This window comes from Punica granatum, chromosome 5, assembly GCF_007655135.1.
Source record: "Punica granatum isolate Tunisia-2019 chromosome 5, ASM765513v2, whole genome shotgun sequence".
NCBI lineage: Eukaryota > Viridiplantae > Streptophyta > Magnoliopsida > Myrtales > Lythraceae > Punica > Punica granatum.
This window is the reverse complement of record NC_045131.1, coordinates 12,344,906-12,366,007: the sequence shown is the minus strand read 5'-3', so window position 1 is coordinate 12,366,007 and position 21,102 is coordinate 12,344,906. Positions and strand designations below refer to the sequence as shown.

At 38.7% G+C, this 21,102-nt stretch overlaps 3 protein-coding genes across 10 annotated transcripts; 1 reads left to right on the top strand and 2 right to left on the bottom strand.

Annotated features, from left to right (window-relative positions):
- The first annotated feature begins 5,273 nt into the window (after window positions 1–5,273).
- Window positions 5,274–7,059, top strand: LOC116208550 (large ribosomal RNA subunit accumulation protein YCED homolog 1, chloroplastic). 2 transcript variants are annotated; one of them, XM_031542044.1, is made up of 3 exons: window positions 5,274–5,430; window positions 5,728–6,365; window positions 6,583–7,059. In XM_031542044.1, exons 2-3 carry the CDS (start codon window positions 5,809–5,811, stop codon window positions 7,001–7,003), a joined length of 978 nt encoding a protein of 325 aa, XP_031397904.1. In that variant the 5' UTR covers window positions 5,274–5,430; window positions 5,728–5,808; the 3' UTR covers window positions 7,004–7,059. The 2 variants fall into 2 exon arrangements, with proteins under 2 accessions (XP_031397904.1, XP_031397905.1); XM_031542045.1 differs by having other exon boundaries at window positions 5,328–5,605.
- Window positions 7,045–8,327, bottom strand: LOC116208551. 7 transcript variants are annotated; one of them, XR_004157092.1, is made up of 3 exons: window positions 8,099–8,327; window positions 7,789–7,986; window positions 7,045–7,396 (listed from the first exon to the last, which is right to left on the bottom strand). XR_004157092.1 is itself a non-coding variant. In XM_031542047.1 (3 exons), the coding sequence occupies exons 1-2, from the start codon at window positions 8,244–8,246 to the stop codon at window positions 7,853–7,855; spliced, it is 282 nt and encodes a 93-aa protein (XP_031397907.1). In that variant the 5' UTR covers window positions 8,247–8,327; the 3' UTR covers window positions 7,067–7,396; window positions 7,826–7,852. The 7 variants fall into 7 exon arrangements, 3 of the variants coding, with proteins under 3 accessions (XP_031397907.1, XP_031397908.1, XP_031397906.1); XR_004157093.1 differs by having other exon boundaries at window positions 7,045–7,393; XR_004157095.1 differs by having other exon boundaries at window positions 7,067–7,431.
- Window positions 8,328–9,790: 1,463 nt separating this feature from the next.
- On the bottom strand, window positions 9,791–13,749 carry LOC116206649 (sugar transporter ERD6-like 16). Its single transcript, XM_031539438.1, has 18 exons — window positions 13,439–13,749; window positions 13,107–13,169; window positions 12,920–13,009; window positions 12,754–12,813; window positions 12,503–12,568; window positions 12,334–12,399; window positions 12,156–12,231; window positions 11,938–12,002; window positions 11,740–11,832; window positions 11,562–11,642; window positions 11,368–11,452; window positions 11,240–11,286; window positions 11,090–11,152; window positions 10,948–11,007; window positions 10,783–10,836; window positions 10,632–10,691; window positions 10,426–10,540; window positions 9,791–10,337 (listed from the first exon to the last, which is right to left on the bottom strand). The coding sequence occupies exons 1-18, from the start codon at window positions 13,646–13,648 to the stop codon at window positions 10,186–10,188; spliced, it is 1,506 nt and encodes a 501-aa protein (XP_031395298.1). The 5' UTR covers window positions 13,649–13,749; the 3' UTR covers window positions 9,791–10,185.
- Window positions 13,750–21,102: the final 7,353 nt, after the last annotated feature.

Genomic DNA, 21,102 nt, shown 5'->3' with positions numbered 1-21,102 from the left:
TTTACTGAAGACCACTTAGGTTGTATAATACGTGGTATTGGGGTTATCTCAATAAAACTAAGGTAATCTATTTTTACCCCAAAAAAGAAAAAGATAGGTAATCTATGATTCTATACTCTATATTATAATTTTCTTTCTTCCGGAGTAGATATCTTTTTGGGTGAATTTTTTTTGGTGAATTTCCGGAGTAGATATTAATTATTAAGAAATATTCATCGCCACCTATGCTCTTTAAAAAAAAATCATTCTTGCATTTTAATTTTTCAAATTCTTTGTAATTTCTAAAAAATTCTTAATTATATCTACAATAGATCCGAATCCAACCTATCGATCCGAACTCTTGACATTCGTTTGTTCCCCCCCTCTTTTGTCACTGCCTAGTTAGTCTTTTTTTTTCCCCCATATCATGAATCAGTTGCACTTCATTTATTAATGAATTAAACATATACAATATTTCATTTTGAAAACCCATTATTATTTATAAAAGAAGTACAATACTCCGGGTAATCCAAATAAAAATTTAGCTCATCAAACACGATGGTTCGGTTGCTCTAGGGCGCTTCACTAGTTTATGCATATAAATATATATTTATATAATTGCGTTGTACTATTAATTGGATTGAGCCTGCGCCCACATCTATATGGTAGCCAGGTCCCGAGTACGCCCAATCACGTCCCAAATGGGGACTTATAGGGTGGTGCACTTACCTTATAAATTAATTATAAAGTCAAACTGTATTCAATATCTCAAAATAAATGAGTAATGATACCAACAACTTTCCAAAATTTCCACTTCTAATTTTCTGTAGATGAGGCGATATAATTACTTCTCTCTTGACTCTTGGGGATGGGATGGTCTTAAAAGTCGTCCGTTGAGTTTATTGTGGCATTTTGGGTTCAATATAATGACTTCACAAGCTAAAAAAAAAAAAGAGGTCATTTTGAATACGGCTCTGGTTATATTAAGGATTTATGTACTCACTTAGAATTTCTTTTCCTATTATTTGACTAGATTCATAAACCTCTCTATAATATAATAATAATAATAATAATAATAATAATAATAAAAAAGAGCATGTACAAACTCACGTAAAATATCGAGGAGCTTATATATCGCCTTAAAGTGGTTGGCTATTATGCGTCAATCTATTGTTATTTTGACCCAACCGAGAAAGTGATCAAATCATGACTTGAAATTGAAATGATTCTCAAGTAAATATAGTCTCAATTCAAACTATTTTTTATGGATGATACTATCAGGGTTGGTAGTAAAAATAACAATTATGGTTGTCAGTCAATAGATCCCCTACATGAAATCTGGACCGTATACGCGTCTTATATTTTTTTTATATTAAGATTCATCCCTCTTATCAATCCATCTAATCTATTTGGCCTCATAAAAGGACAAATCCCCAACCCCCAAATCGAATGAAAAATTCAATCGTAAAATCCCTAAATCTGTTCGACCTCTTACAAGAACAAATCCCCCAAATTAACATCACAAATCAATCGTCGAGTTCCTAATTTCGTCAACGCTCGACACCGCCTTCGATTGTTCGCACTTCCCCACTCTGCCGCCAGCCCGCTTCGACACAGACTCCTCCCCCTTCCCTCTAGTTCTGACGATCGTGGTGTTTGCCTCCCTGCCTGGCTCCAACTCGGTCCATCACCGATTCCTCACATGTTGCAACAATTGACCTCTCTGCCACCATCGCCGATTCCTCACCCCGACCATCAGCTGCGTTGCCCGAGCCTTCCAACCCCCCCTTCATTCGATGCCCACCATGAAGAACATGTTCGCAACCACATCACTCCATTATAAATTTCTTATTTCAAATGTGAAGCCAACACTACGATGAGTTTAGTCCACCCAGCGTGTTAGATTTTTTTCTATTGTTATCTTTCGCGAACTGTGTTTGTTAAAATGACGAGTTATGCAGTTGCATTTTGATGAGCAAACTCATGGATCCTCTATTATTAATTAATTATAGAAACTCGAGCAGGGATTGTTAGGAGCTAAGTGGTCGACCTGGTACCCGGGTTCCATTGATAATCATTCCGTCAATTTGGGTGTATGAGACCGAACAAATGCGTATTTTTTTAAGTAATTAAATTGTTTTTAATTTGATTGCACCGGTGCGTTTTGGTTCGGTTTAATATCGAATCGGATCAGTTCACGAGTAAGACCGACCTTCGACGAGAAGATGCGGAGTCGAAAATATCGATAATTTAAGTAAGAAGGGTGAAACCTAATGTAAAAAAATATTAAACACATGTACCGTCCATATTTTATATAAGAGGATATAATAGTTAAAAATAAAACAACTGTAACAATTACCTACCAATTGTGGTAGAATCTCCAATTTTTTTAATGGATGTCTGAATTCAAAAGTTTGAATAGAAAATTTTCGTACAATTTAACACCTAATAAAAAATTTTGAAAGAAAAGGCTTAGAAAGAACTTTTAGTAACAAAATAAACGGCTGTACACCGACAAAATGAAAGTAATTAATATAATAAGCATTAATAATATAATAATTATATTCTTTTGGGTGAAATAAATAAATAAATAAATATATATATATATATTTTATTGCCCTTTTGCCTTTTTAGCTGATCTTCCTCTCTCTACTTTAGTTGAAGTACTGGCAAAATTGTTCTATAGCGCCATTTCTCACTGAGGGTATATATAAGATATATACACCATGATATATATATATATATAGAACTATATATATAGGTATAAATAAATCCTCTTTAGGGTTGTATCGTTCATATGGGAACATGCACAGAGTGGCCTCTTTTTGTACTTGGTTGGATAATCAGAAGCACGTAAGCATTGGTTATGAAAGATGTTTTAATTTTCTATTTATACATATGCATGTAGAACTGATAACCTAAGCCGGGATTTTAGCTGGTCAGTCAGTTAATATAACACATTCCACAAGCATATATTGAAAGGAAAAGATATACGAGATAAACAAGCACCGGTTGTCCACTAACGAGAATCGGAATTGGAAGAGTATTGTGAATTAATGATGATATTATTAGTACAAGGAAACGATATACTAAATAAATGGGTCCGGACTATCATTCTCTAGTTAGAATTTCGACATTTTTTTATCTATGAAACTTCTTGCGTTCTTTTATTTCAATTATGATTTATCTCATTATAAGCTTGTGGACCACTCTTGATCTATTTTTCCTTTGACCAAATCCCCGGGGAAGAAGATTGCATTCATTTCATTGCAAAGGGGGAGTACTTTTCCCGGTAAGCAACCACGAGAGATATGAAGGTGCGTCACTAATTCTTGAAGGAAAATGACAAGATAATATAATTAATTAATATCTTATAACCTAATTTATGGAAAAAAGAATATAATCCCAACGAAAATCAGTTGCATTATCATCACTTGCACTTTCGAAGGAAATTCTCGTTTGTATATATTTTCAAAATTGTTGAAAGGATAATATGGGTTAAAGTGAATGCCTTTTCTTCTAATGATCCCTTCATAGAACAATTATATATGCATAAGCCACAACGTGCATATAAGTGCAGATTATTTAGGGTTTGTTGAAAAATATTGTATGGCTATATACTTTTCTAGATGTCGAATTAGTTAATGTGTGGGTGGTGCTCTTCGCTGGAACCCGATAAGCTTAGGTTTTGACAATCAGAGAAGTCGGAGAGGGTCCTAATTTTACAGAGTCACCATTTGAGACTTTGAATATATTGATGAAGATATATATATATATATATATATATATATTTATATATATTTATATATGTATATGTATATATGTCAAATTAGTGATCAATGCTAGTTATGAATCACATCGTATTATAATCCTAGTCATTGTTGTAATATTATCTCCAAAGACCAATATAATTCTTGCATTCTCGTACCCAAAATTATGTAGTCCATAGATAATTGGACGGGCCGAAATTGTCTGATAATGCAAGAAGAATAACGTATAATAGTTGGATATATAAAATTCAGATGAGAATCTAGGGTGGTTTTAGTTTTTTAGAAGTAGCTTGAAGAGGGGTTCCATTTTGTTGGCTGAGTGGATAATTATTCACGAAAGTTATTTCAAATCTTTCATGAGTCCTTGCAAGCATTAGGAATTTATTCATGTGAATATCCTTTCGGCCGATCGAGGCTGGAACCTATCCTTGACTCATCTCAGATTATGGATTAATCAAAGTACGATCCTAAACTGATTCGAACACCAGTTGATCTCAAAAGATTTCAAAAGATCTATCATCTATACGAATAGAAGTAAATTACATAAAATCTTATATTTACTTTTCTAAAATTAAATATCGTAATTTTTTATATAGATATGAATCAGATTTATTTAAAATAAATAAATTTGATCATATTTTTATAAATATGAATCATATTTTCTTTTAAAATAAAAATATGTTCATATTTGCTTATTGATATTCCACACGATAGGTTATAAATAGGACTTACCACATGAATTATGATCGGCTATAAAAAATTATGCTATCAGTAGATGCGAGCTCTCAAAAAGTATGTTTATCATTTGACGTGAATATGCATTTTTTTTAACTTCAAATTTTCAATATCAACTATACTGTTTCGTAAGATCTCTGTATTCCACTTACTATTAGAATGTATGTAGGTTATTGATCACTGATGGTTCTTGAAGATGAGTTGTTCATTGTGGTCCTGTCCTTCGTGTGTGGAACACCCTTTTTCTTTTTTTAATAGCCATTAAGACCATCACGCCTAATAGTAATAACTGATACAAGGACACGACCACAACGAACCTAAAACCTTTTCTATTTCCATAAAGCAATTAAGGGGGGAAAAAACCAAAGGAAAATTAGAAATTTTTAGATAAATTCGGCACCCGCTCAACGATAATGTGATCAGGGCTTCCTGTTCATGCGGTACATACCTTTGTGATGGCCTTATACGAGAAAGAAGTTGAACGGTAAGTCACGATAACCCAGCCTAGCTTTCTCTTAATTCATAATGGATGTTTCCATTTTATTCCCCGAAATCCACGAGCTATATAGTACCCTAAATCTCTAACCGAGTTATATTCGCAAGTCGTGTCTCGTAATATTTCCTTCATGGAAACTTTTGTTTCCGGGACCCGATCGGTTTTTCCTATCGAGTCATGGCTCCAGTCTCCGCACACCACACTTCCCTCGTTAGGAGGATAAATCATCGGGTAGATTGTGGTTCGGCCCATGGGCCTTGGTCTCAACCGGCCCAGTCCAGCCCCCATGCGGCAACTCGGTCGGTCGTTTTATCACCTCTCTCTCTCTCTCTCCCCCCCTCCGTTTTTCCTCAGTTCTTTGGATGAGCTGTGGTTCTGCCTTCGCGCGAACAACATCGACCATTCCATCACGCATCATTCCTCCAAGCACGCCGTCCCGTTCTGCGACAGGTTTCAGTTATCCCTTCACCACTGCTTCTTGCTTCTTCATCAGCACTACTTCAGACTTGTCTTTCCTGGGTTCTGCTTATTCTGCACGTGAGATGTTTGTGAAAACGCCGCACTGATAACCATTGCGTTCTCTTCTTCTCCCGGGCTTAGTTCTATCATACTCGCCGTTACTTCGGTTAAGTTTTTCGTATCCGGCTTGAAGCTAATTGTTCTCGTCGAAGCGTCGTTCGATTGTGTCCTTTCTATGTTTCATGTTGATGACTCAGCTAGAATCCCTGTTTGGCCTTCTGTTTTCAGGTATAGATTCGGAGGTCGTATTGGGAAAATCTGCTCTTTTTTGGGGGGTTTTCCTCATTGCGGTTTGCACTTCTAGTCGAAATGTCACTTCTGATCTCGCCAACCTTCATGGCTCCATGTCATTCTGATCATTTGGGAACATCGACATCGAAATCTCATAGACTTGCATCACCAGGGAGGACCTTTTTCGTTTCCACCCGCAGCGGTGCCCCCTGTTTAGTTAAAGACACAACCCACAGAGTGTTCAGACCGACACGCTTGACAGCATCCAAGTCTAGTGCAGTAGCCAGCGGCTCTCAACCAGATACCGATAATGCACTATCTATCGACTGGGGGGAGCAGGAATTAGATGGAACTGAAGAGTTGGACTCGCCATGGGGAGGAGCCATTATTTACCGGAGAAACTCTTCGGTGTCACATGTGGAGTACTGCACGACGCTGGAGAGACTCGGTCTAGAAAAGCTCTCGACCGATACATCCAAGTTGAGGGCTTCTGCATTGGGTTTGCGTGTCACGAAATCTGTGAAGGATTACCCACTCGGGACGCCTGTTCTGATCTCTGTCGACGTGACTAGGAGGAAAAACAAGTTGAGGCTCGATGGTATTATTAGGACTGTCATCACTCTTGGATGCAACAGGTATTTCCCTTCTCAGCTTTCTCAATTCGTGACAATTTATCGTCCCGAGCTTGCTTTGTTACACTTCAAATTACCTTCAGTTCATCTTTACTTATTTTGAAATTCGGTTAGTATAAAATTGGAATGACTTGTCACTGATCATCACTATTATTGCTTTGTTTACCGAATCTTGTTTTCCTTATCAAATCTGCTTTAGGCTCTAAATATTTGTTCTTAGGTGCGGAGAGCCGGCAGCTGAATCTGTATTCTCCAACTTCTCCATTTTATTGACCAACGAGCCCATCGAGGAACCTAAGATACTTAGCTTGGGTACAATCTCTGGGGAAGATAAGTCTAAGTCATCACCTGGGTTCATAGACAAGGTAGAGGAAGGAGATGCCGATGAGACTGAAATCGACATGGATGATTGGCTTTACTTCCCTCCAGAAGAGAAACAGATCGATTTATCAAAAAACATAAGGGACCTGGTGCACCTGGAGATCACCCTAAATGCCGTGTGCGATCCCAGTTGTAAGGGCTTGTGCCTGAAGTGCGGGACGAATTTGAACACGAGTATGTGCAGTTGTAGCAAGTCAGATGCGAGGAAGAAAAGTTTCGGCCCTCTCGGGAATTTGAAAAAGCAAATGCAACAACTGTAAATATGTAACTCAAACATGTTATCATCCGAGTAGAAACTATGTTGCTGGCATGATCACGTCAAATTTGATTAGAGATTTCACATCACATTCACTATGAACATGGCAAAAACTGTACCGGACATCTCTTGGCTAATCAATCATGCCAAAATCCAACTACTCTGTCGATAAAGAGAGTCGAATCTTTATTTGGAACTCACGACTGCGATTCCAAGGTGGAACCTGAGTTTCATATTGCAAACCCTACCATTGCAGAAAACCGGTGTTCTTTTCTCGAATGAGCAACAATCGCGGACCACGGTATGGTCCCATCATCAAAATGCTATCCGCTGAACATCGATTGATCCCCTCCACAAATAACATAGTGATTTCAGCTCGTTCCCTTTCTGATTCCTTCTGTAGCCAAAGGAAATTCTCGGATCATCATCTAACTTGGAGGACATCAGAAATGTAGCATTTAATCAATAAAAAGAAATGCAGATATTACACCAAGAACCAAATACGCCGCATCTTATTTGATCCATTTCACCACAACAGCCACACTACAACCCCGAACGTATCGTTCTGATCTAACCAACAAAACCCTAGCATTGAATTTCCTGATCATACAGAAGACGGCTTCGTATTCAGATAATCGGAACATCCATTCACATCCACACTGTAACCCCAGATGTATCGTTCTGATCTAGCAAACAAAACCCTAGCATTGAATTTCCTGATCATACAGAGAGCTTCTAATACGGATTATTAAACATCCATTCACATTCAACTAATACCAATGTAGTTACCTCTACAGCTATTCGCAGCATACGCCGAGATACCAACCATCATCGATGCACTTTTCCACAAGGATTAACCATCGCGGAGGAGCCTCCGAGCCGCCGCGGCCGCACCACGAGTTTTACGGTCTTCAATGACGCCAGAGTCCGACTCGTCGTGGAACCAGCCGACGGATTTCTGCGCCTCGTAAACGATCTGCGACAGGCCTGAAACGCCACGAGATCACCAAATGCGTCAGGAATTGCCAGTCCGCTTGGAGGAAATGCTAGCTATTGGAGCATTATGTTGCGGGGATCGGTGGAGAAATGCAGCACTTACCTTGCTTGACGGTCTGTTTGTTGTGGCGGATGTCGTGGACGGTGGCGGAGATCTTCCAGTAGAGGGGGCGGCCGACGTAGAAGAGGACGAGGACCACGAGGAGCGCCACCACTACGCGGAACGAAACCCTAGCAGCTTGGGACGCCATTGTCGAGAGCTTGAGCGAGCGATGGATTTCCTCCTTCCCCTTCTTTTTCCACTTCTGCTCTCCGGTGCGATTTATTGGTGACCGGGACGGATGATAAAGAGAGTAATAGACGCGAGGGAACACGTGGTCTTCGATGGACCAGGCGTATATATGACTAGAAGAGGCGGGCCAACATGGGGAAGGAGTTTGTCGGTGGGCTCAGATGCGCCTGGTTCATGGAATGAGGTCCAATTAGGACGTGCGTACGTGCAAGAGTGAGCGAGCAGTGGCGGTGAGCCGTGAAGCATTGGATCTTGCTCGCGGAGTTCTTGCAAACGCCACGTCATATATGAAGATCATCAATGTCAAAAAAATTGAGATGGATGGCATTAAATAGTTCAACGTTTACTCTTCTTAAATAAGATATTGAATTGAAGTTTTATGAATGAAGAAAAGAAAATCCATATTAAAAGAATTTTACTTCCTTAGTTGGATGACTTAATTCGAACTAGATTAATAAAATCTTGTTGGATATTGTGATATCAGTCTGCACACTAAAATTATTACCTTGAAATAAAAATATAACATATTGAGCAATAATTTTAATAAACTATGAAGATGAGTTGAGAAAAAAAATAGTCGTAAAGAACCACCGTGGCTTGTGATTGAAGTATAAACGTGTGTTTGATAACTACTTAATCGATAAGTGCTTAAAAGTTAATTACAAGTTAGCTATAATAGAAAATGAATGGAAAGAAGAGGAAAATAGGAAAGATGAGGGTCTAATCTGCTGAGTCAAAATCTACTTAATGAGTAAGTAATAAAAATTGGCTTAATCGTTAAGTGACTTTTGACTCAATCATTAAGTAAATTGAACCGTCATCTTTTCACTTTTCCTCTTTTCTCTCATTCATTTTTCAATTATAATTAAGTTATAACTAATTTTTAAGCACTTATTTGATTAAGTAGTCATCAAACACATGCTAAATAAAGCGAACTTTCTTCGATTTAGATCTCTTAAGTTTCGGTGTCGATGGTTGGTAGGGTAATTTGAGATATATTTGTCATAAACCTCCATGTTCAAAATCGGCCAATAGTTGGATACTAGCCCCTTGATTGGAAGACTGAGCTCCATCACAAAAGGGTGATTTTGCACTCGATTTCTTAGAACTATTTTAAGTGTTAATTCATTGTAAAGTTTCCGATTTTATGACAATTTGAATTTCGACATGTCTTTACAATCATTCCTTATCCTTTTGAACTTCCGGTTATTTTTAAAATTTAGTACCGTGTACAAGTTTTCCAAAAACACTAACAACATCCTAATTGAAGGTCCGACTTGACTCTAATGAGAACGATGTTCCCGAAATTAGTCCTCTGGATAGAGAATGGAGAAGTAGTCCATTAAAATGTCTTTTTACCCCTTTTATTGGCCAGAAAAGGTGCCTGATTCCGGTTTTGATGACGGGCACCGTGCAACTTTTTGAAGGTTATAGGATAAGCCCAAATACGCCCCAAAGGACAGGGTGCAAAATACAATTATCTCAATTTATTGTTTTGAGTAGTGGCCAAAAGGGAAATAATTATTTTGAATTGGATAATTTTTCAGTAAACGAATGATGACTCATATGTTATTTTGCACGACAACATATTTCTGTTACATAAATTCTAATGAAAATTTGGAATCCAACGATGACCAATACATTCTGCATCTTCTTCATCACAGTACCGTATACAATCCACTTCCCGAAACCCGACTTCTTCCTGCGGGGTCCTCAGGCTGCAACGGTTGCTTAGGACCGGAAACAACTGACTGTAGCTGTAAGATCTGCATGCCGGGTGTTGCATTTCAGTGATTTAGCTCCATAGATGATCGACTCTAAGCAATCCCATGGATGATCTGACAATCTGGAAGACTAAAGTGGCAACCTTAATTTTGTTCGAACAATGAAAAAAATGTTCATTTCAATGTCGGTATTAGCCCTCTCCTCTCCGACTTATTATTGATGCAAGCCTGAATCTCCTCCAGTGTCTTGCCCTTCGTTTCTGGGACAACCTTCACCACGAACAGTATTGTCAGCAATGAGATTCCTGAGTAGACAAAGAACGTTCCTGCACGACAAACAACCGGATTGACATTAGGCTCGACGTCACCAAATTCATGTTTAACCTGCAGAAACCTTCAGCTTATTTGATTTACCGGAGGAACTCCAGCTCATGAGGAAGTTGAATGTGTAGGAAACAGCCCAGGCTCCTAACCAGTTCACCAGCACCACCAAGCTCCCGGCGACTCCCTTTATGTCTATCGGGAATATCTGTTGCAGTAAGATATTTAGGTTACTTCTCACTAATTTTCTCGGGAGCCGAACCAGGAAAAGTTATGGAGTTTTGTTTTTGTAAATGTACCTCGGACATTATCACCCACGGGACTGCTCCCATCCCGATCGAAAATGCCGATATAAAGATCTGATCACGTGAGCAGAGTAGATAAGATTACAGGAAATGGACAAATTAACGAATCTTTCCGTGAATGCAATGCCTCGGATAGGTAAATTACCAGAACTCCAGCGACTGTGAGTAGTGGAACGAATTCGGTGAACAGATCATTGGCCTAATTCAATGGAAGTTGTAAATGAGTATAGCAATAACAAAAGTTGCAAATATCAGAAGTTGGAAGGAAAAGGATGTATATCGAAGCAGACTAATCATGTTCAGTAGTTACCTTCATAAAGAATGAGAATCCAGTCAGGAATGAGCCCAAGAATGTCCCAAACGCAGAAACCTACATGAATTAATGGCTCTCTTTTATCAGCAACACTGTAATCATACTTTCAAAGTTAACGTAAAAGAACAACAGTATGCACCATTAAGAGGGGCCTTCGCCCCGATTTATCCATCAGAGCTGCTCCCAAAACTGTTATTGGAACCTGTCAATGGGACGGTATGATTCCGTTATTGAGTTAGGTGTCATGTGAGATGAGAACATTGAGGCTTATCTTCGAGAAAATAAGTACCTGAACACAAGCATAAGCAATCGTTCCAATTTTTTCTGCAGACGTACCTGTAACATATGGAGATAATTCAGTTAATGAGGTTGAAGCTGACACTAGATATTGTGCAATTAGAACGAGGCATAATTTACCCGCTGAAGCAAAGGTTTGGCTCGCATAGAAACCAATCCCGTTAACTCCTCCAAATTGTTGAAACACCATCAGTCCAACACCAATCTGAAACATTTGGAACAAGCGCGTAAACATCTGAAACAAGCAAGGGAAAAAGAAAACAAACAACCATCGGCTCGTCAATTAAAGATTCCGAGGACGATAATTTACTTACAGTGACCGATCGGATGTGCTTGCTTTGAAACATATCAAGCAGCCTAGCTTTTGGTAGACTTTGCAGGGTCTCGATATAAACCTGTTAGATGGAAAAAGAAAAGGTATATATCAATATTAGCAGAAAACAAAATCTATTTAAAGGATCACCAAAAGGAGTTATTTGATTTATTTTGTACTTCGATTTCAGCGGCTTCATGAGAAATATCAGCATCCTTGCCACGAAGTGTCTGTAATGCCAATCTGAACTCTTTCTCTCGACTGACTTTCGCCTGAAGCAAAGCAGTTTCTCGATAAACTTCTTATCCGTATATATATATATATATATATATATATATATTCAAGCTTTTGTTTGGAAGTATGGTTAGTTTGCTTACGAGCCATCTCGGGGACTCGGGCACGAAGATTAAACCCGCGAGCAGGACAATGCAGGGAACGATTCCTTCACGCATTAGACATAATTATTACAGTTAGACTGCTTGAAGCACAAGCAACAAAGCTAAACCGGTACGGACAGGATTTAGATGTAACATTCGGTCATTAACCGTACACCTTGATTAAAATTTTCCTGACCCATAGTTTGATTAAATTTTACCTGTAAGGGCCAGTGCTCTCCAATTTATGACGGTTCCAATCAAGAATGCAAGTGAAGCGCCACAGACAATCATGAGCTGCACAAAAGCACCAGAAGAATATGAGAAGAAGAAAATGTATGGTGGTTAATCTACTCCTAGACTCAACTATTTGTAAATATTTCACGGAATCTTTGGCACCTGATTTAATGTAGTGAGCCCTCCTCGGAGATTTTTCGGTGCGATTTCAGCAATAAATATGGGAACCTGTTTTGTTCAAAGATCAATCGGCTAAAGTTTACCAGACATTCGGACCAGCAAATTGATTTGTCAAATGATACTGCAAGAGAAAATTGTGCCAAAAATTTACCACGTAAGAGAAAACTCCAATTCCATATCCTGTGGAGAACCTTCCAATGTCCAGTGACAGAGCTCCCTGCATACGAAAACAGAACTTTCAGTTTCATATTCCTTTCCCGGTGGCTTCTGCTTTCAATCTCCGGTATAAGCAAAAAATGGTCTAGTATTTAATTCTAATTAGTGAATGTTGCAATAAGTTACCCAAACTTGATCTGAACATTCAAAGAATTCAAAGTTTATGAAAACTTTAATGGCACGTACACTGGCGAAATAGACTGCTAGCCACCCAGCAATGCAGAAAGTCGCTGATAACCTCATCGCCTGAATCCACACGAAGGTTGGAAACCAGTGAAAGTTAAAAAATAACTGATTCTTGAAGATAAATTTGTACACAAGGTGACTAAAAGTAAAGGTTCATATTTAATACCCCTTTTCGACCAACAAAATCTGCAATCCGGCCACTAGTGACAGCACCAAGCATTGCACCAATCGTCAGTATCGAACCGAACATCGAGTACTGCATGAATATGCCGAGAAATACATGAATGAGTGCATTAAAAAATGGTTCTGCTAAATGAAAATCAATCTATAGGAAATTGTTGCAGCACATTTACCTGAGCAATAGTGAGGCCTAGATCTTCCCTGATTGCAGATTGAGTGGGAGCAGAGTATCCAACCTGCCAAAAATAATGACTCTAAGCTAAAACAAAAACCGATTTTTTTTTTCCCATTCCAATTTTGGGTCCTAACCAAATGCCAAAAAAAAAAGGGCAGAAAAACAATTTTAGACTTTAATGAACCGAAAAACCAGTAAGTCATCCAACTAAAAATGCAGCCAACCATGAAGGAGTGCCACTGGCCATTGGAAGGGCAATCTTTTCTCAGACATAATGTGGAAAAAAATCACGAAACGAAAATTATTAATAGCAGGGCCCTGGGGACTTACGCATGAGCCGAACTCGAACGAGCCACAGACCGCGACGAATGTGCTGAGGAGGACCATTGCAATGTTCCCATTGTTCTCATCACCGTCACTGTCTTCATCGCTCACAACCTTCTTGCCCTCCTCCTGCTGAGGAACGAGGAGAGGCTTCTGCAGATCATCCTCACCCCCGACACAGCCATTCTCGAGATCTTTGTACTGTTCGATGGCCATTTCCTACTTCTTATTCACTACAACCTAATCAACCTAATAATGAAAGAAAGAAAAAGAAACAAAAGAGAGAAAGCTAAAGATGGCTTGTAGCAAGGGAACGGTTCAACTCCATGAGTATATATATATGGGAAGGGAGAGAGAATGCCACAACAGTGGCAGCTAGCTATTTATCATTTTTGTCTCATATTATTGATTAAGGTAATTAACAATGACAAGATGAAATCACCCACTATAAGGTGGGCTTTTGGACCCCATCCATGGCTCGGAATCAACTTACGTGTCAGGTCTGTTGTATGTTCGATCAAGTTTGATGTAATGATTGTACATTAGTGAGAGTTACGTTAACCGGATTTTTTATTAGCATGTGAGATGTAGCTGTCACTGACGCAGAAATTATCGGATGGATCCCGATTCATTAATAATTCAATGACAGAGAAGAAGAAGAAGAACATAACAGAACAGAACAGAATGCTGATTTTTTTTGGAAGTGATTAAAGTGTGCATGTGGTCCTATTCAGACTGCAGCCGGCAGTGACTTGTGAATTAGTTTTTTAATGCCAAAATAAGCAGTCTCCCGGCTTTTAGCCACACTCGACGGCTGTCCCGACTAAATCAACTCAGAAGATGAAATGCGCATGGATTTGTAAGATGTTACCAACTTCGATAAGTATCTGATTGTGCTGCTTACATGCATTTATGAGAGAGTAAACAGACGCAAACAGCATCCTAGAGACAAGAACATAGAAAAAGAGGAAAGCTTTGGATATTTGCTAACCATTCTCATGATCTTCCATACAGATGTAGTTCTCTTCCTGCAACATAGAAAAATATCTTCCAAGCAGATACTTTTTTTACCTTTGCCCTTTTTTTGTCCTAAGATTCTTTTTCTGTCAAAAGAAAATCGAAATATTCACCAGAAGCTTCAACTTTCATATGATCACAGCTACTAATTAGTCAAAAGACAACTGAACCAACGATGTTCCCGTAATGTGCTGAAATAGACAAGACATCACAAATGCTTCACTTGATTCGTCTGTTCGAGCGAAAACGCTAGAAGCTGGACAAATCAATCCGATGCTCGAGAACAGTTCATCAACATTACACCTGAATTATCATTAAGGGAAGAAAACCAGTCCTTTCTTTCCCATGACATGCCCCACCAAACGGGTCAGTTAAGTCAATGGCAAATTGACATTTATATTATCGGCTGGCTAGGCAACTGATTAATGTATATCCCTCTAAATGATTCTTGACACTTATTTTTCCTGGTAAAATCACCACCGTCCGTCAATTCCTGTTCTTGGGCACGATTTCATCTCAGCCTAAAAGTTTAAACTTGATCTGTTTGCTATCACGATCTCTCGATCTTGCTCACTATTTCTTTCTTGTATTGCTATATATTGAAAATTGAATCTCGATCCGAGTAACCATTGATCTGGCTCGTGATATATCTTCTCTGGGCAATCTTGATCTTTGGCTAATCCAAAAGCATGGGAAAGATTGATGCCATCATGTCCTTGGAGAGTTACCAAAGAATCAAAAGACCAATAGCGGGACATAGCTATGGGAAGCAGCAGGACAATTTTTCGGGCACGTTTGGTTTGTTCTGTCTTTTATCCCACGTGCCCAAAAAATTATATTATCTCTGGGGATTGGCAAGGAAGACGTAATGAAGATGCGGACAAAGAACATTGGCTTGTGTAAGAAAAAGAAATGAATAAATAAATGCGATTTGAGCTGGGCGTGACTCAGCCCAGCCCTGCCCTTTTCTAGATTTGGTAGAGTCAATGATCGCAACTTGTTTTGGTTTTAGTTTTTGGTTTTGTTTCTGTAATTTGCCCATATGCCACAGTTTGCGGCTTAGCTGTTTAGGGGATTAGTTGTGGGACAAACTCGCCACAGTGGGACCAAGATTCGCGACACGGTGTGCCTGCCTAAGCGGACTGTTCCGGTTGGATGCTACCCTCGGTTTCGATTTGCCGTCTACAAAAAGGCGTCTGTCACTAAATATAAGGTTGGGCCTTTTTTTGCTTGCGAAGGTCGTGAATCATCATGCAAGAAATCTCATGAGAGTAGCTGTTATCTTTCATTAACGTATAATATAACCTAAGACCTTATCATGATCAGTCCGTCTGCACAATAATGGTTGTGGCACACCGTAGGCATCCGACCGATAAAATATACGAAAGTACGAGTACTTTGTGTACCCTAAGCAAGGAGGAAGATGCCTGGACGAGAAGTCATAATCAAGAACTCTCTAGCTAGTCTCAGCACAAATATGTTATGGGTACTCTCTGAAATCATACGGGATGCAAAGAATCATAACGTAATTTTTATTTTTCCCGAATTGGATTATAGCTTTCTCGGTATCAATGTAATGGCTAATGTCATGACACGGTACTAACTTAGGATCCTCCTACCAGTGTTTTCAAGACCGCCAAGCCAAATCTTATTTTCTACCCTCAAATTATTCGGACATCAATGATTAGGGGTTCAAGGACTCTGTATCAACTGAAGAATGAGACAATGTCTAAGTCAGAACCAACGCAGGCAAACGTAACCATCATTGGACGAACCAAAACAATGAATCTTCCTACGTTTGTTGAGGTGCTGATCAATCTGAAATGGCATATACCCAAAATTAATACGTCTACGGTTTTCTGGAAAACGAAGACAAGTCTCCGCTGAAGGAAATAGTTTCGTAAGGAACAAAAATCGATGGTCGAGAGAACTTGGAAGGTGTAATTGCCTAGTATCCTCGCACTTCTTTTGTGCCTTCCACAGCTTAACCGCGACCTTTTCCAAAAAACAAATCCGTGCCGTGTATAATTTTCAGAAGGAAAAAAATCTTGAGATTAAGTCATACGCACAAAGAAGGAATTGTCGAAACATCCAATAAAGATTGAGATCCTCTTGGCGAAGAGTGTAATGTCTTTCTGCATTGGAGCCTCTCACAGGGCAATCCAGACCTTAAATTCGAACAATAAAAAAGGGCACTTGCTTTTTGTTATAAGCTGCCCAGATTATTGACGGCTGGGTACTATGCCCAGGGGACAGGCTTTCTCAAATACTTCCGGCTCTTTGTACCACATATCGAACTCGTGTGATGCCAGTGGTAGCACATGCAACCTACACAATCATGCATCCATCTCCTTGATGCATCTCTGGTGAAGATCTTTCAGCCTTAGCAGAAGAGTTCAGCTTTTGCATTTCATTAGCAGATACTACTTGCTGAAAATTTCGATAAGGTGACTGCAGCTGAAATGATGATAGAGCATTTACGATGCGAGAGCCGGAAATGTGTGGCTTAGTGCTTGATGCTGCATATTGTATGATACTCATCCGGGCATTGCAATTTTTCAAATTCTACCTGAGCAAAAAACTAAATCACATCTACCAACCGCAAGGAACGTTCATGTTTACTGGAAAATCTGCGAATGAAGACAACTAGAAGATACACAAACTTTCTCTTAAACAACGGTATTCGTGCTTGGATGGTGGCTCAAGATTAGCCTCATGAAAACCTTAATATTCCCTGAAGAGGTTCTATCCTGTGGAAACGCTCTTTTAATGGAACTTTAGCATTAGCTGGTCGTGATCAAGAAACCAACAGTTTTGCTTGGTGGACAGGGAATGCACAACTTATCAATTTATCCTGCAAACTTTTGGGGGCTCATGTAGCCCATGCTGGATTAATTGTATTTTGGGCTGGAGCAATGAACCCGTTTGAAGTGGCTCATTTTGTACCAGAGATGCCCTTGTATGAACAAGGATTAATTCTATGACCAATAACATTGAAGACGAGAGGAATCTAACTCTAAATTTAGGTAGAACAAAAATGCTCCACATATACGACTGATAATCTGGAAGGACTTGAACTCTAATTTTGGATGGAATAAGAGCAAGAAAAATGTTCATTTCAATGTCCCCATTAGCGCTTTCTCTCCGATTTCTTATTGATGCAAGCCTGGATTTTCTCTTCCGTCTTGCCCTTTGTTTCCGGGACGACCTTTGCCATGAACAATGTTGTCAGCAATGAGAATCCCGAGCACAGATACAGCGTTCCTAAACAAATGGACCGATGTTAGGTTCGAGTCCACCTCGATCATGTTTAAAGTGGGGAAACATTCGGCTTATTTGATGTACCGGAGGAACTCAAGCTCATGAGGAAGTTGGAATGTGTAGGAAACTGGCCAAGCCCATAACCAATTCACCAGCACCACCAAGCTCCCCGCGACTCCCTTTATGTCTATCGAGAATATCTGTTGCAGACTGGAATATTTCCTATCACTGTCCGGCCAATTATCTCAAGAAATTAACATAAGTTATATATATATATTCAATCTAATATATTTTCGTTGATTGTAAATTACGATTTCTAACATTATAATAAGCATTTAATATATGATAAAATTGTTAAAAAGAAAAAAAGATATCACGTTATAAAACCGTGCAATGCATAGGCCTCACGACTAGTAGATTTATAAAAACAATTACTAAAAATAACAACATGATCCACTGGGCCTATAAGCTATTAAGCTCATCTACAACCCAAAAACTCGAGCCAGTAGGTTGTGGTAATCAATCTTGTTAGAAATTATAATCTCACATGGAAAAAAAGAAAAGAAATAATAACCATGAGTTTATATCAAACTTGAATACCACCACTTATCAGCTTGAGCTTTTAAGTGAAAATGAATGCAAGTCTATATGAGCCCAATAGAAATACGATATGGTATCATATCCCATGTTACGCGTATGCGTGCTCATGTGCGCATGCGTACCCACACCACGTCAAGCTCAGTATATTCAAGTGCAGCCAAGAATGCGCCTCATGTAAGTTCTCCATGGCTTGAGCACAGAAGATGAGCCCGACTCAAAGTCAGTTATTGAGGGCAAATGTTTAAGGGCACCGTGTAAGTAGAAATATATCACAAGTTGCATATGAGAGCAAGTTTGGAAATTATAATCCAACATGAAAAATAAATAAATAACTATCAGTTTATATGAGACTCGGGTACACCACTTATCAGCTTAAGTTTTTATGTGAAAATAGGCCTAAGCCCGTATAAGCCCAATAGAAATACGATAAGGGGAGGTGGCAGCAATAGCCCCAAGGTTCCGAAGTTGGTGAGGGTAACATGAAGACTCGGATCATGTTGAGGCACATTTGGTTGGTCGTGAGGAACGACGAGTTAGCGATTGCGAAAGATGGCGTTCTGCCAAACATCCATAACATGCTCCTTCGAAAGAAGGCCTCCCTCGGGTCGAAGTGCGACCACGCCGGCAATGTTGATTGAGCCCTTTTTGGATCGCTGTTGTTCTCATTCTTTGGTTCTTTTAGCTTTCATGTTTGATATTATGGCAATGTAGTTTGAATTAACACTACAATTAAGAGATTGTTTTTCGCCATGGACTAATTGCGTGAATTTACTCACTTTTCTTTTTTTGTTTTGACAGGACAACAAACTTTGTCTAATATTGGTGGGTTGAGTTAATCATGTGGACTCAAAATTGCTATCGAGCCATTAAACTATAAAATTTTCACTTTACAATGATATAAAAATGTTGGTTAGTTAATAAATCAAAAGAGTTGAAATATGAGACTGTTATATATGGTATACTTGAATTATTAGGAACATAAACTGTGCAAATAATAAAATGTTATTTTCATAGAACAAAAGGTGATAAAATGCTGAAAAACCAGATAGAATTGATTCTAAATTTGCCTTGAGTTATTTCTTCAATAGTTGCCTTACTAATTGTTGTCGAGCTTAGCTCTGCCAATTTGTCTTATCAATTGTTTATAAAATATTAACTGAAACGTGACCAGCGCAACGAGCTAATTAAAAGACTAGTTAACTAGAAACCTTCTGGTTCAGAGTTGAAGTGAGTATCACTGCATTAAGTTCCCTTTCTTACGCACTTTTTTATTTACGGAATCATATTCTAAAAATAAACTTTTATTTTCGTATAGCATTATATACCACAATAACATGAATAAGAAACTTGACCAGAGACATGATATCTGAAAATATCTTAATATATTAAAACATTACATCCCTAGGAAATTAAAAGATAACTTTTATCTTTTACGTTAATTGAGAAAGAATTTAGGAGTATCTTTTGTATTTTGACCAAAATTTGCATGATCTTTTTCCTTATTTTCATTTGTGGTCGTGAATAAAAGGAAAAGAGAGGGTTTTAATTGCATTTTATGCCACACTTTCTTTCTAATTTTTCAAGAATAATGGGATTAAGAAGGAAAACTGCTCAAATACTAGGAAATCTTTTGCTAATTTTGAAAATGAGTGGGGTCACTTATACATAAACCTGCTCCATCAACAGAGTCATGATTAATCCAATTTGAGCCGTTGCCTAATCTTTGAACACTGGAAGATTAGTACAATGAAGTGTTTGGGAAGTCAATGACAAAAGACTCAATTTGGCCACGTTTGGTTCTGTTGTGACAGAAAACTATAATCACATTTTGGTTATTGGTCCTGTCGCCAAATGCCAAAAGTATGGGTTGGTAAGGAAGATCTAGTGAATATGCAGACAAAGAGAATTGGTTCGTGTATGTATGAGGAATGAATATTTGAATGTTATTTTGAGCTGGAAGTGACTTAACTCTGAATCCAAACGGCCCCTAGCTTATCCCATTTCAAGAATTAGCAGTCTTAAGTAATCGCAACTTGTTTTGGTTTCAGTTTTTTAGCTTTGATTCTCTGCACTTTGCTCACATGCCACAATTTTTAGGCTTAACTGTTTTAGAGTACATGTCGTCGAAGTTAAGAACGAGATGCACTGCACTGAATTCATAAAGTGAAAGTAGATGGATCTCTCGTATTATCCAAACTCAGCATGTGAATTCTCAGTCAAGAAATACGAAGCTAGCCAATGTCGCAGAGCCATCATTTTCCGAAAATCTCATCTCATGTGGTTCCTATATTACTCATGAATGGGCAACAATGGTTGTCGGCCGTAGTCGGCAGACATTTAACAGATACACGTAGAAATGCATGAGTTCTCCATGTACCCAAGTATATTGGAGGATGTCCGAACAAGAAGCCGATCCCCCACAAGTGCCGTAATCACTTCGAGTGAGTAATTTTCAAGAAGGATATAGTTTTAGAACCAAAGTTACATTAACTTTCTGTGTAACTACAAACGAAATTATATGTAATCAAGGACCAGGATATAACTTCCCCGAAAACGACATAATGACTAATGTCGTGACGAGGTAGTAAGTTAGGACCTCGAGTTTTCAAGACCACCAAAATCCTTCTTTCTCCTCAAAGAATTGGGGCAAACAATTACTAGGGTTCAAGGACGTTATTTCTTATTTTGCAGAAAGAGAAAACTCAAAAGTTGCAATTTCCTACCGCCATTCTATCCATGTCTTTCTATGGCTCAACCCCGAGAATTTTCCAAAAACTCGAATAGGCATAGTA